The following is a 13989-nucleotide window of genomic DNA, read 5'->3' as shown; positions in this document are numbered from 1 at the left end:
ACTCCTAGCCTGGTCGGGGTCCGTAGGCCCTGCCAGATGGTGCTGGCTTCTCTTTGTTCACCGGTCCGGTACCGCCGGGCCACTGCCCGTCCACGGTCCTTACGGTTCGCTCCAATAGGCCTCTCCTGCAGACGGTCACCACCAACTGCCAACCTTGCTGTATGTGCCCGGGCCACACACCCGGACCAACTTCAGACTGCTCCACTACCACTTCTCTTCACTCCTCAAACTGCCCTCTCAACTAACTGACTGACTCCTTTTCCCGCCTCCAGGACTGTGAACTCCTCGGTGGGTGGAGACCAACCGCCTGACTCCACCCCCTGGTGTGGACATCAGCCCCTGGAGGGAGGCAACAAGGATTTGTGTTTGGCTTCGGTGTGCCTGACCGGGGTGTGGGGTGTGCTGGTGTTGTTCTGTGACGACCTGGCTTGTCCAGGGTGCCACACTAGCACCTCACATAAGAAGATCTGTATATAAAGGATTTCTATACATCTTTTATCTTATGCTGATGAGCGCAGGGACTAGTCCTGAGGGCGTTATATCCCTGACTAGCTGTCAGGGGATATAAGAGGGCGGCTAGTCAGGGGATATAACGCCCTCAGGACTAGTCCCCGCACTCATCAGCATAAGATAAAAGATGTGTAGAAATCCTTTCTCTATAGATCTCCTTATGTGAGGTGCTAGATACAGGGGCGGGCAGGGATTGGTCCTGGCTGCAGATTGCACCTGACAGGGTCATTTTAAGAACAGTGTCAGCAATGCTGCGCTCTCCCCATATCAGCACTGGTGTCAGTGTATCCAAATATGTGACCTCACCTGAGATCATTGAGGTCACCTGAGATCATTGAGGTCACCTGAGATCATTGAGGTCACCTGAGATCATTGAGGTCACCTGAGATCATGGAGGTCACCTGAGATCATGGAGGTCACCTGAGGTCATTGAGGTCACCTGAGATCATTGAGGTCACCTGAGATCATTGAGGTCACCTGAGATCATGGAGGTCACCTGAGGTCATGGAGGTCACCTGAGATCATTGAGGTCACCTGAGATCATTGATGTCACCTGAGATCATTGAGGTCACCTGAGGTCATGTTACCTGCGGAGGTGAAGGACTGTGGGATCTGTCAGCTGTGACTGCACCTAACCTGAGTGACGTCACCGCTGATTGCGGCTCAGTCTCTGCCTGCAGTTACAGCGGCCGGTCATGTACCATGATCACGTACTGTGACCTCAGATGTAGCAGAGCTGGAGGCAACATGGGACCTTGTGTGGATTACATTGGACCTGGAGGGGTGTTTGTGTTAATAAAGTGGTGAAAGAGGGTGGGTTTTTTGTCTTCTATTTCAAATAAAGGATTTTTTCTCTGTTGGTGTCTATTTCTTTTCACTTACAGATTAGTGATGGGGGGTCTCATAGATGCCTCTATCACTAATCCAGGACTTCGTGGCAGCTATGGGCTGCCATTAACCCCTTATTACCCCGATTTCCACCGCACCAGGGTAATCAGGGAGAGCCGGGTAAAGTGCTGGGACTGTTGCATCTAATGGACGGGATAATCCTGGGTGGCTGCCGGCTGCTTTTTTTAGGCTGAGGAGACACCCAATAACCATGGGTCTCCCCAGCCTGAGAATGCCAGCCCCCAGCTGTCGGGTTTTATCTTGGCTGGGTATCAAAATTGTCGAGGGAAGAGGAGGGCCACGTGTTGTTTTTTAATTATTTATTTAAATAATTTAAGGGGGAAAAAAGCCACATGCGGTTTCTCTTATTTTGATACACAGCCATGATAGGGGCAGGGCTGGGGGCTGCAGCCTGTAGCCGTGGCTTTATCTGTGCTGGGGGCTGCAGCCTGTAGCCGTGGCTTTATCTGTGCTGGGGGCTGCAGCCTGTAGCCGTGGCTTTATCTGTGCTGGGGGCTGCAGCCTGTAGCCGTGGCTTTATCTGTGCGGGGGGCTGCAGCCTGTAGCCATGGCTTTATCTGTGCTGGGGGCTGCAGCCTGTAGCCGTGGCTTTATCTGTGCTGGGGGCTGCAGCCTGTAGCCGTGGCTTTATCTGTGCTGGGGGCTGCAGCCTGTAGCCGTGGCTTTATCTGTGCGGGGGGCTGCAGCCTGTAGCCGTGGCTTTATCTGTGCTGGGGGCTGCAGCCTGTAGCCGTGGCTTTATCTGTGCTGGGGGCTGTAGCCTGTAGCCGTGGCTTTATCTGTGATGGGGGCTGCAGCCTGTAGCCGTGGCTTTATCTGTGCTGGGGGCTGCAGACTGTAGCCGTGGCTTTATCTGTGCTGGGGGCTGCAGACTGTAGCCGTGGCTTTATCTGAGCTGGGGGCTGCAGCCTGTAACCGTGGCTTTATCTGTGCGGGGGGCTGCAGCCTGTAGCCGTGGCTTTATCGGTGCTGGGGGCTGCAGCCTGTAGGCGTGGCTTTATCTGTGCTGGGGGCTGGAGCCTGTAACCGTGGCTTTATCTGTGCTGGGGGCTGCAGCCTGTAGCTTTATCTGTGCTGGGGGCTGCAGCCTGTAGCCGTGGCTTTATCTGTGCTGGGGGCTGCAGCCTGTAGCCGTGGCTTTATCTGTGCTGGTGGCTGCAGCCTGTAACCGTGGCTTTATCTGTGCTGGGGGCTGCAGCCTGTAGCCGTGGCTTTATCTGTGCTGGGGGCTGCAGCCTGTAACCGTGGCTTTATCTGTGCTGGGGGCTTCAGCCTGTAGCCGTGGCTTTATCTGTGCTGGGGGCTGAAGCCTGTAGCCGTGGCTTTATCTGTGCTGGGGGCTGCAGCCTGTAGCCGTGGCTTTATCTGTGCTGGGGGCTGCAGCCTGTAGCCGTGGCTTTATCTGTGCTGGGGGCTGAAGCCTGTAACCGTGCCTTTATCTGTGCTGGGGGCTGCAGCCTGTAGCCGTGGCTTTATCTGTGCTGGGGGCTGCAGCCTGTAGCCGTGGCTTTATCTGTGCTGGGGGCTGCAGCCTGTAGCCGTGCCTTTATCTGTGCTGGGGGCTGCAGCCTGTAGCCGTGCCTTTATCTGTGCTGGGGGCTGCAGCCTGTAGCCGTGGCTTTATCTATGCTGGGGGCTGAAGCCTGTAGCCGTGCCTTTATCTGTGCTGGGGGCTGCAGCCTGTAACCGTGGCTTTATCTGTGCTGGGGGCTGCAGCCTGTAGCCGTGGCTTTATCTGTGCTGGAGGCTGCAGCCTGTATTCGTGCCTTTATCTGTGCGGGGGGCTGCAGCCTGTAGCCGTGGCTTTATCTGTGCTGGGGGCTGCAGCCTGTAGCCGTGGCTTTATCTGTGCTGGGGGCTGCAGCCTGTAGCCGTGGCTTTATCTCTGCTGGGGGCTGCAGCCTGTAACCGTGGCTTTATCTGTGCTGGGGGCTGCAGCCTGTAGCCGTGGCTTTATCTGTGCTGGAGGCTGCAGCCTGTATTCGTGGCTTTATCTGTGCGGGGGGCTGCAGCCTGTATTCGTGGCTTTATCCGTGCTGGGGGCTGTAGCCTGTAGCCGTGGCTTTATCTGTGTGGGGGGCTGCAGCCTGTAGCCGTGGCTTTATCTGTGCTGGGGGCTGCAGCCTGTAACCGTGGCTTTATCTGTGCTGGGGGCTGCAGCCTGTAGCCGTGGCTTTATCTGTGCTGGGGGCTGCAGCCTGTAGCCGTGGCTTTATCTGTGCTGGGGGCTGCAGCCTGTAGCCGTGGCTTTATCTGTGCTGGGGGCTGCAGCCTGTAGCCGTGGCTTTATCTGTGCTGGGGGCTGCAGCCTGTAGCTGTGGCTTTATCTGTGCTGGGGGCTGCAGCCTGTAGCCGTGGCTTTATCTGTGCTGGGGGCTGCAGCCTGTAACCGTGGCTTTATCTGTGCGGGGGGCTGCAGCCTGTAGCCGTGGCTTTATCCGTGCTGGGGGCTGTAGCCTGTAGCCGTGGCTTTATCTGTGTGGGGGGCTGCAGCCTGTAGCCGTGGCTTTATCTGTGCTGGGGGCTGCAGCCTGTAACCGTGGCTTTATCTGTGCTGGGGGCTGCAGCCTGTAGCTGTGGCTTTATCTGTGCTGGGGGCTGCAGCCTGTAGCCGTGGCTTTATCTGTGCTGGGGGCTGCAGCCTGTAACCGTGGCTTTATCTGTGCTGGGGGCTGCAGCCTGTAGCCGTGGCTTTATCTGTGCTGGGGGCTGCAGCCTGTAGCCGTGGCTTTATCTGTGCTGGGGCTGCAGCCTGTAGCCGTGGCTTTATCTGTGCTGGGGGCTGCAGCCTGTAGCCGTGGCTTTATCTGTGCTGGGGGCTGCAGCCTGTAACCGTGGCTTTATCTGTGCTGGGAGCTGCAGCCTGTAACCGTGGCTTTATCTGTGCTGGGGGCTGTAGCCTGTAGCTGTGGCTTTATCTGTGCTGGGGGCTGCAGCCTGTAGCCGTGGCTTTATCTGTGCTGGGGGCTGCAGCCTGTAACCGTGGCTTTATCTGTGCTGGGGGCTGCAGCCTGTAGCCGTGGCTCTATCTGTGCTGGGGGCTGCAGCCTGTAACCGTGGCTTTATCTGTGCTGGGGGCTGCAGCCTGTAACCGTGGCTTTATCTGTGCTGGGGGCTGCAGTCTGTAGCCGTGGCTCTATCTGTGCTGGTATCAGAATATGGGGGACCCTGCACCAATTTATATTATTTAGTGTACGCTATAGAGTCTGTGATTGGTTGCAATCAGAGGCTGTCACTCAGCGTGGGGCGTGTCCAATTGCAACCAATCACAGATGCCGGTGGGCGGGGGAAGCTGTGAATATGCATGAGCCTAATGAGCGGCTGCGGGAGCAGTGTGAGCTGGGCCAGTGATCGGTGAGTGTGCAGCGCTGGCTCCTGCCCCTCTGTGCTGGATTCCGGTTCCTATAGACGCTATAAGGGGCCCGGCCTCCGGCAGATACCGGGGGTCCCCCGCCGACCCCGAAACAGAAAAACAGAGACCGTGCCGCAGATTGTCAGATGTGTGCGACAATAAACCGCAGCGCGCAGAGTGACGACTCAGACTGCCCGGAGAAGGCAAAAGTCTGATGCCAAAACCGCAGCAAAAACCGCGGCGTGTGCACGAGGCCTACAGCAATGTGATCGGCAGTGCTCAGTGGGTGTGGTCAGGGGGATGTGACTGGGTGTGGAGTGGGTGTGGTCAGGGGTGTGGATATGGGTGTGACTGGTTGTGGAGTGGGTGTGGTCGGGGGCGTTTATGGGTGTGACTGGTTGTGGAGTGGGTGTGGTCAGGGGCGTGTTTATGGGTGACTGGTTGTGGAGTGGGTGTGGTCGGGGGCGTGGATATGGGTGTGACTGGTTGTGGAGTGGGTGTGGTCAGGGGCATGTTTATGGGTGTGACTGGTTGTGGAGTGGGTGTGGTCAGGGGCGTGGATATGGGTGTGACTGGTTGTGGAGTGGGTGTGGTCAGGGGCGTGGATATGGGTGTGACTGGTTGTGGAGTGGGTGTGGTCAGGGGTGTGGATATGAGTGTGACTGGTTGTGGAGTGGGTGTGGTCAGGGGGCGTTTATGGGTGTGACTGGTTGCAGAGTGGGTGTGGTCAGGGGCGTGGATATGGGTGTGACTGGTTGTGGAGTGGGTGTGGTCAGGGGCGTTGATATGGGTGTGACTGGTTGTGGAGTGGGTGTGGTCAGGGGCGTGGATATGGGTGTGACTGGTTGTGGAGTGGGTGTGGTCAGGGGCGTGGATATGGGTGTGACTGGTTGTGGAGTGGGTGTGGTCAGGGGCATGTTTATGGGTGTGACTGGTTGTGGAGTGGGTGTGGTCAGGGGCATGTTTATGGGTGTGACTGGTTGTGGAGTGGGTGTGGTCGGGGGCGTGGATATGGGTGTGACTGGTTGTGGAGTGGGTGTGGTCAGGGGCGTGGATATGGGTGTGACTGGTTGTGGAGTGGGTGTGGTCAGGGGCGTGGATATGGGTGTGACTGGTTGTGGAGTGGGTGTGGTCAGGGGTGTGGATATGAGTGTGACTGGTTGTGGAGTGGGTGTGGTCAGGGGGCGTTTATGGGTGTGACTGGTTGCAGAGTGGGTGTGGTCAGGGGCGTGGATATGGGTGTGACTGGTTGTGGAGTGGGTGTGGTCAGGGGCGTGGATATGGGTGTGACTGGTTGTGGAGTGGGTGTGGTCAGGGGCGTGGATATGGGTGTGACTGGTTGTGGAGTGGGTGTGGTCAGGGGCGTGGATATGGGTGTGACTGGTTGTGGAGTGGGTGTGGTCAGGGGCATGTTTATGGGTGTGACTGGTTGTGGAGTGGGTGTGGTCGGGGGCGTGGATATGGGTGTGACTGGTTGTGGAGTGGGTGTGGTCAGGGGCGTGGATATGGGTGTGACTGGTTGTGGAGTGGGTGTGGTCAGGGGCGTGGATATGGGTGTGACTGGTTGTGGAGTGGGTGTGGTCAGGGGCGTGGATATGGGTGTGACTGGTTGCAGAGTGGGTGTGGTCAGGGGCGTGGATATGGGTGTGACTGGTTGTGGAGTGGGTGTGGTCAGGGGCGTGGATATGGGTGTGACTGGTTGTGGAGTGGGTGTGGTCAGGGGCGTGGATATGGGTGTGACTGGTTGTGGAGTGGGTGTGGTCAGGGGCGTGGATATGGGTGTGACTGGTTGTGGAGTGGGTGTGGTCAGGGGCGTGGATATGGGTGTGACTGGTTGTGGAGTGGGTGTGGTCAGGGGCGTGGATATGGGTGTGACTGGTTGTGGAGTGGGTGTGGTCAGGGGCGTGGATATGGGTGTGACTGGATGTGGAGTGGGTGTGGTCAGGGGCGTGGATATGGGTGTGACTGGATGTGGAGTGGGTGTGGTCAGGGGCGTGGATATGGGTGTGACTGGTTGTGGAGTGGGTGTGGTCAGGGGCGTGGATATGGGTGTGACTGGATGTGGAGTGGGTGTGGTCAGGGGCGTGGATATGGGTGTGACTGGTTGTGGAGTGGGTGTGGTCAGGGGCGTGGATATGGGTGTGACTGGTTGTGGAGTGGGTGTGGTCAGGGGCGTGTTTATGGGTGTGACTGGTTGTGGAGTGGGTGTGGTCAGGGGCGTGGATATGGGTGTGACTGGTTGTGGAGTGGGTGTGGTCAGGGGCGTGGATATGGGTGTGACTGGTTGTGGCGTGGGTGTGGTCAGGGGCGTGGATATGGGTGTGACTGGTTGTGGAGTGGGTGTGGTCGGGGGCGTGGATATGGGTGTGACTGGTTGTGGAGTGGGTGTGGTCAGGGGCGTGTTTATGGGTGTGACTGGATGTGGAGTGGGTGTGGTCAGGGGCGTGGATATGGGTGTGACTGGTTGTGGAGTGGGTGTGGTCAGGGGCGTGGATATGGGTGTGACTGGTTGTGGAGTGGGTGTGGTCAGGGGCGTGGATATGGGTGTGACTGGTTGTGGAGTGGGTGTGGTCAGGGGCGTGGATATGGGTGTGACTGGTTGTGGAGTGGGTGTGGTTGGGGGGCGTGTTTATGGGTGTGACTGGTTGTGGAGTGGGTGTGGTAGGGGCGTGGATATGGGTGTGACTGGTTGTGGAGTGGGTGTGGTCAGGGGCGTGTTTATGGGTGTGACTGGTTGTGGAGTGGGTGTGGTCAGGGGCGTGAATATGGGTGTGACTGGTTGTGGAGTGGGTGTGGTCGGGGGCGTGGATATGGGTGTGACTGGTTGTGGAGTGGGTGTGGTCGGGGGCGTGGATATGGGTGTGACTGGTTGTGGAGTGGGTGTGGTCGGGGGCGTGGATATGGGTGTGACTGGTTGTGGAGTGGGTGTGGTCGGGGGCGTGGATATGGGTGTGACTGGTTGTGGAGTGGGTGTGGTCGGGGGCGTGGATATGGGTGTGATTGGATGTGGAGAGGGTGTGCTCAGGGGCGTGTTTATGGGTGTGGCTGGGTGTGGTCAGGGGCGTGGCTAACATTTCGGGCCTCCCCGCAGACTTTGCCCCTCTTTCCCTCCTGTGACACTTGGGCGGTGACAGCAGCAATAAGACCACCCCTTGCCCCGCCCCCTCACCCGGATCATGCGCACAATCTCCTCGCAGTCTCCCGCCTCCGCCGCCCGCACTCTGAACGCGGCCATCCTCGCGCTGCACGTCCCCGCAGGCCCGCACGGTCATATACCACGCCCCCTGTCAATCATCCCAGCTCCGCCCCCACCTGAGCGTCTGCAATAAAGCGCCTATCAGTGTAATACTCCAGAGAGAACACCAGAGGGCGCGCGAGCACTGCCCAGCACAGCAGCTGGGGGAGGAGCAGAGGCGGACACATATTCCCTGCACACCGCCACTTCCGGTGCGCGGCTCCCGGCCTAGATCGTATGGGCTCCCTCTAGGTTAGTGGGTGTGGCGATGTGTCCTCCTGGGGCCTCCCTCTCTGCACCCCCCTCCCCCCGGCTGGTGGTATCGCCCGCAGACAAACGTCCGGCTGCATGTTCAGCACGCCCCTATCACGTGACAGAATGACGTCACACCTGTTAGAAAAAAAATCCCATACAACGCAGCCCCGGGCCAGATAATCCCAGAGAGCGGAGCCCCGGGCCAGATAATCCCATACAACGGAGCCCCGGGCCAGATAATCCCATACAACGGAGCCCCGGGCCAGATAATCCCAGAGAGCGGAGCCCCGGGCCAGATAATCCCGGAGAGCGGAGCCCCGGGCCAGATAATCCCATACAACGGAGCCCCGGGCCAGATAATCCCAGAGAGCGGAGCCCCGGGCCAGATAATCCCGGAGAGCGGAGCCCCGGGCCAGATAATCCCATACAACGGAGCCCCGGGCCAGATAATCCCGGAGAGCGGAGCCCCGGGCCAGATAATCCCAGAGAGCGGAGCCCCGGGCCAGATAATCCCATACAACGGAGCCCCGGGCCAGATAATCCCATACAACGGAGCCCCGGGCCAGATAATCCCAGAGAGCGGAGCCCCGGGCCAGATAATCCCGGAGAGCGGAGCCCCGGGCCAGATAATCCCATACAACGGAGCCCCGGGCCAGATAATCCCATACAACGGAGCCCCGGGCCAGATAATCCCAGAGAGCGGAGCCCCGGGCCAGATAATCCCGGAGAGCGGAGCCCCGGGCCAGATAATCCCATACAACGGAGCCCCGGGCCAGATAATCCCAGAGAGCGGAGCCCCGGGCCAGATAATCCCGGAGAGCGGAGCCCCGGGCCAGATAATCCCGGAGAGCGGAGCCCCGGGCCAGATAATCCCGGAGAGCGGAGCCCCGGGCCAGATAATCCCAGAGAGCGGAGCCCCGGGCCAGATAATCCCATACAACGGAGCCCCGGGCCAGATAATCCAGGGAGCGGAGCCCCGGGCCAGATAATCCCGGAGAGCGGAGCCCCGGGCCAGATAATCCCAGAGAGCGGAGCCCCGGGCCAGATAATCCCAGAGAGCGGAGCCCCGGGCCAGATAATCCCAGAGAGCGGAGCCCCGGGCCAGATAATCCCAGAGAGCGGAGCCCCGGGCCAGATAATCCCAGAGAGCGGAGCCCCGGGCCAGATAATCCCGGAGAGCGGAGCCCCGAGCCAGATAATCCCAGAGAGCGGAGCCCCGAGCCAGATAATCCCAGAGAGCGGAGCCCCGGGCCAGATAATCCCAGAGAGCGGAGCCCCGCACCAGATAATCCCAGAGAGCGGAGCCCCGGGCCAGATAATCCCAGAGAGCGGAGCCCCGGGCCAGATAATCCCAGAGAGCGGAGCCCCGGGCCAGATAATCCCAGAGAGCGGAGCCCCGGGCCAGATAATCCCAGAGAGCGGAGCCCCGGGCCAGATAATCCCAGAGAGCGGAGCCCCGCACCAGATAATCCCAGAGAGCGGAGCCCCGCACCAGATAATCCCAGAGAGCGGAGCCCCGGGCCAGATAATCCCAGAGAGCGGAGCCCCGGGCCAGATAATCCCAGAGAGCGGAGCCCCGGGCCAGATAATCCCAGAGAGCGGAGCCCCGGGCCAGATAATCCCGGAGAGCGGAGCCCCGAGCCAGATAATCCCGGAGAGCGGAGCCCCGAGCCAGATAATCCCAGAGAGCGGAGCCCCGGGCCAGATAATCCCAGAGAGCGGAGCCCCGGGCCAGATAATCCCAGAGAGCGGAGCCCCGCGCCAGATAATCCCAGAGAGCGGAGCCCCGGGCCAGATAATCCCAGAGAGCGGAGCCCCGGGCCAGATAATCCCAGAGAGCGGAGCCCCGGGCCAGATAATCCCAGAGAGCGGAGCCCCGGGCCAGATAATCCCAGAGAGCGGAGCCCCGCACCAGATAATCCCAGAGAGCGGAGCCCCGGGCCAGATAATCCCAGAGAGCGGAGCCCCGGGCCAGATAATCCCAGAGAGCGGAGCCCCGGGCCAGATAATCCCAGAGAGCGGAGCCCCGGGCCAGATAATCCCAGAGAGCGGAGCCCCGGGCCAGATAATCCCAGAGAGCGGAGCCCCGGGCCAGATAATCCCATACAACGGAGCCCCGGGCCAGATAATCCCAGAGAGCGGAGCCCCGGGCCAGATAATCCCAGAGAGCGGAGCCCCGGGCCAGATAATCCCAGAGAGCGGAGCCCCGGGCCAGATAATCCCAGAGAGCGGAGCCCCGGGCCAGATAATCCCAGAGAGCGGAGCCCCGGGCCAGATAATCCCAGAGAGCGGAGCCCCGGGCCAGATAATCCCAGAGAGCGGAGCCCCGCGCCAGATAATCCCAGAGAGCGGAGCCCCGGGCCAGATAATCCCAGAGAGCGGAGCCCCGGGCCAGATAATCCCAGAGAGCGGAGCCCCGGGCCAGATAATCCCAGAGAGCGGAGCCCCGCGCCAGATAATCCCAGAGAGCGGAGCCCCGGGCCAGATAATCCCAGAGAGCGGAGCCCCGGGCCAGATAATCCCAGAGAGCGGAGCCCCGGGCCAGATAATCCCAGAGAGCGGAGCCCCGGGCCAGATAATCCCAGAGAGCGGAGCCCCGGGCCAGATAATCCCATACAACGGAGCCCCGGGCCAGATAATCCCAGAGAGCGGAGCCCCGGGCCAGATAATCCCAGAGAGCGGAGCCCCGGGCCAGATAATCCCAGAGAGCGGAGCCCCGGGCCAGATAATCCCAGAGAGCGGAGCCCCGGGCCAGATAATCCCAGAGAGCGGAGCCCCGGGCCAGATAATCCCAGAGAGCGGAGCCCCGGGCCAGATAATCCCAGAGAGCGGAGCCCCGGGCCAGATAATCCCAGAGAGCGGAGCCCCGGGCCAGATAATCCCAGAGAGCGGAGCCCCGGGCCAGATAATCCCAGAGAGCGGAGCCCCGGGCCAGATAATCCCAGAGAGCGGTGCCCCGCACCAGATAATCCCAGAGAGCGGAGCCCCGGGCCAGATAATCCCGGAGAGCGGAGCCCCGGGCCAGATAATCCCGGAGAGCGGAGCCCCGGGCCAGATAATCCCAGAGAGCGGAGCCCCGGGCCAGATAATCCCAGAGAGCAGGGGAACGGCATGTTGTTATGAAATCATCCACTTTGCTTGTACACTTAAACACTGAATTTTTGTGCAAAAAACGCAGCATTTACTGTTCATGTGACCGCGGCCTCAGCCATACTTTATTATATCTTGTATGTGTAAATAGAGGAAAATAATCAATCGCACCTTGTCTGCACACCAACCACCGATCACAACCACCGATCACTGATCACAACCACCAACCACCGATCACCACCACCAACCACCGATCACCACCACCAACCACCGATCACCACCACCAACCACCGATCACCACCACCAACCACCGATCACTACCACCAACCACCGATCACCACCACCAACCACCGATCACTGACCACCAACCACCGACCACTGACCACCAACCACTGATCACAACCACCGATCACTGACCACCAACCACCGATCACCACCACCAACCACCGATCACCACCACCAACCACCGATCACCACCACCAACCACCGATCACCACCACCAACCACCGATCACCACCACCAACCACCGATCACCACCACCAACCACCGATCACTACCACCAACCACCGATCACCACCACCAACCACCGATCACTGACCACCAACCACCGATCACTGACCACCAACCACTGATCACAACCACCAACCACCGATCACCACCACCAACCACCGATCACCACCACCAACCACCGATCACTACCACCAACCACCGATCACCACCACCAACCACCGATCACTGACCACCAACCACCGATCACTGACCACCAACCACCAATCACTGACCACAACCACCGATCACAACCACCGATCACAACCACCAACCACCGATCACCACCACCAACCACCGATCACCACCACCAACCACCGATCACTGACCACCAACCACCGATCACAACCACCAACCACCGATCACAACCACCAACCACCGATCACAACCACCAACCACCGATCACCACCACCAACCACCGATCACCACCACCAACCACCGATCACTGACCACCAACCACCGATCACAACCACCAACCACCGATCACAACCACCAACCACCGATCACCACCACCAACCACCGATCACCACCACCAACCACCGATCACTGACCACCAACCACCGATCACAACCACCAACCACCCATCACTGACCACCAACCACCGATCACCACCACCAACCACCGATCACCACCACCAACCACCGATCACCACCACCAACCACCGATCACTACCACCAACCACCGATCACCACCACCAACCACCGATCACTGACCACCAACCACTGATCACTGACCACCAACCACTGATCACAACCACCAACCACCGATCACCACCACCAACCACCGATCACCACCACCAACCACCGATCACTACCACCAACCACCGATCACCACCACCAACCACCCATCACTGACCACCAACCACCGATCACAACCACCAACCACCGATCACAACCACCAACCACCGATCACCACCACCGATCACCACCACCAACCACCGATCACAACCACCAACCACCGATCACAACCACCAACCACCGATCACCACCACCAACCACCGATCACCACCACCAACCACCGATCACCACCACCAACCACCGATCACCACCACCAACCACCGATCACTACCACCAACCACCGATCACCACCACCAACCACCGATCACTGACCACCAACCACCGATCACTGACCACAACCACCGATCACAACCACCGATCACAACCACCAACCACCGATCACCACCACCAACCACCGATCACCACCACCAACCACTGACCACCAACCACCGATCACAACCACCAACCACCGATCACAACCACCAACCACCGATCACAACCACCGATCACCACCACCGATCACCACCACCAACCACCGATCACTGACCACCAACCACCGATCACAACCACCAACCACCGATCACAACCACCAACCACCGATCACCACCACCAACCACCGATCACCACCACCAACCACCGATCACTGACCACCAACCACCGATCACAACCACCAACCACCCATCACTGACCACCAACCACCGATCACAACCACCAACCACCGATCACAACCACCAACCACCGATCACCACCACCGATCACCACCACCAACCACCGATCACAACCACCAACCACCGATCACAACCACCAACCACCGATCACAACCACCAACCACCGATCACCACCACCAACCACCGATCACCACCACCAACCACCGATCACTGACCACCAACCACCGATCACAACCACCGATCACTACCACCAACCACCGATCACCACCACCAACCACCGATCACCACCACCAACCACCGATCACTGACCACCAACCACCGATCACAACCACCAACCACCGATCACAACCACCAACCACCGATCACCACCACCAACCACCGATCACCACCACCAACCACCGATCACTGACCACCAACCACCGATCACAACCACCAACCACCGATCACAACCACCAACCACCGATCACCACCACCAACCACCGATCACCACCACCAACCACCGATCACTGACCACCAACCACCGATCACAACCACCAACCACCCATCACTGACCACCAACCACCGATCACAACCACCGGCCACCGATCACAACCACCAACCACCGATCACAACCACCAATCACAACCACCAATCACCGATCACAATCAC

The 13989-nt window shown here is 59.6% G+C and overlaps 1 protein-coding gene across 1 annotated transcript in view; it reads right to left on the bottom strand.

The window, feature by feature from the left end:
• Positions 1-8043, bottom strand: part of SAT2 (spermidine/spermine N1-acetyltransferase family member 2) — a 37822-nt gene extending 29779 nt beyond the window's left edge. The window contains exon 1 of the mRNA XM_075331912.1: positions 7941-8043. Coding sequence (XP_075188027.1) covers positions 7941-8006 — 66 coding nt within the window. The 5' untranslated portion in view covers positions 8007-8043. The remainder of the gene's footprint in view (positions 1-7940) is intronic.
• Positions 8044-13989: the final 5946 nt, after the last annotated feature.

The sequence above is a fragment of the Anomaloglossus baeobatrachus genome, unplaced genomic scaffold, assembly GCF_048569485.1.
Source record: "Anomaloglossus baeobatrachus isolate aAnoBae1 unplaced genomic scaffold, aAnoBae1.hap1 Scaffold_105, whole genome shotgun sequence".
NCBI classification, from domain to species: Eukaryota; Metazoa; Chordata; class Amphibia; order Anura; family Aromobatidae; genus Anomaloglossus; species Anomaloglossus baeobatrachus.
This window is presented reverse-complemented; position numbering and strand designations above follow the sequence as displayed.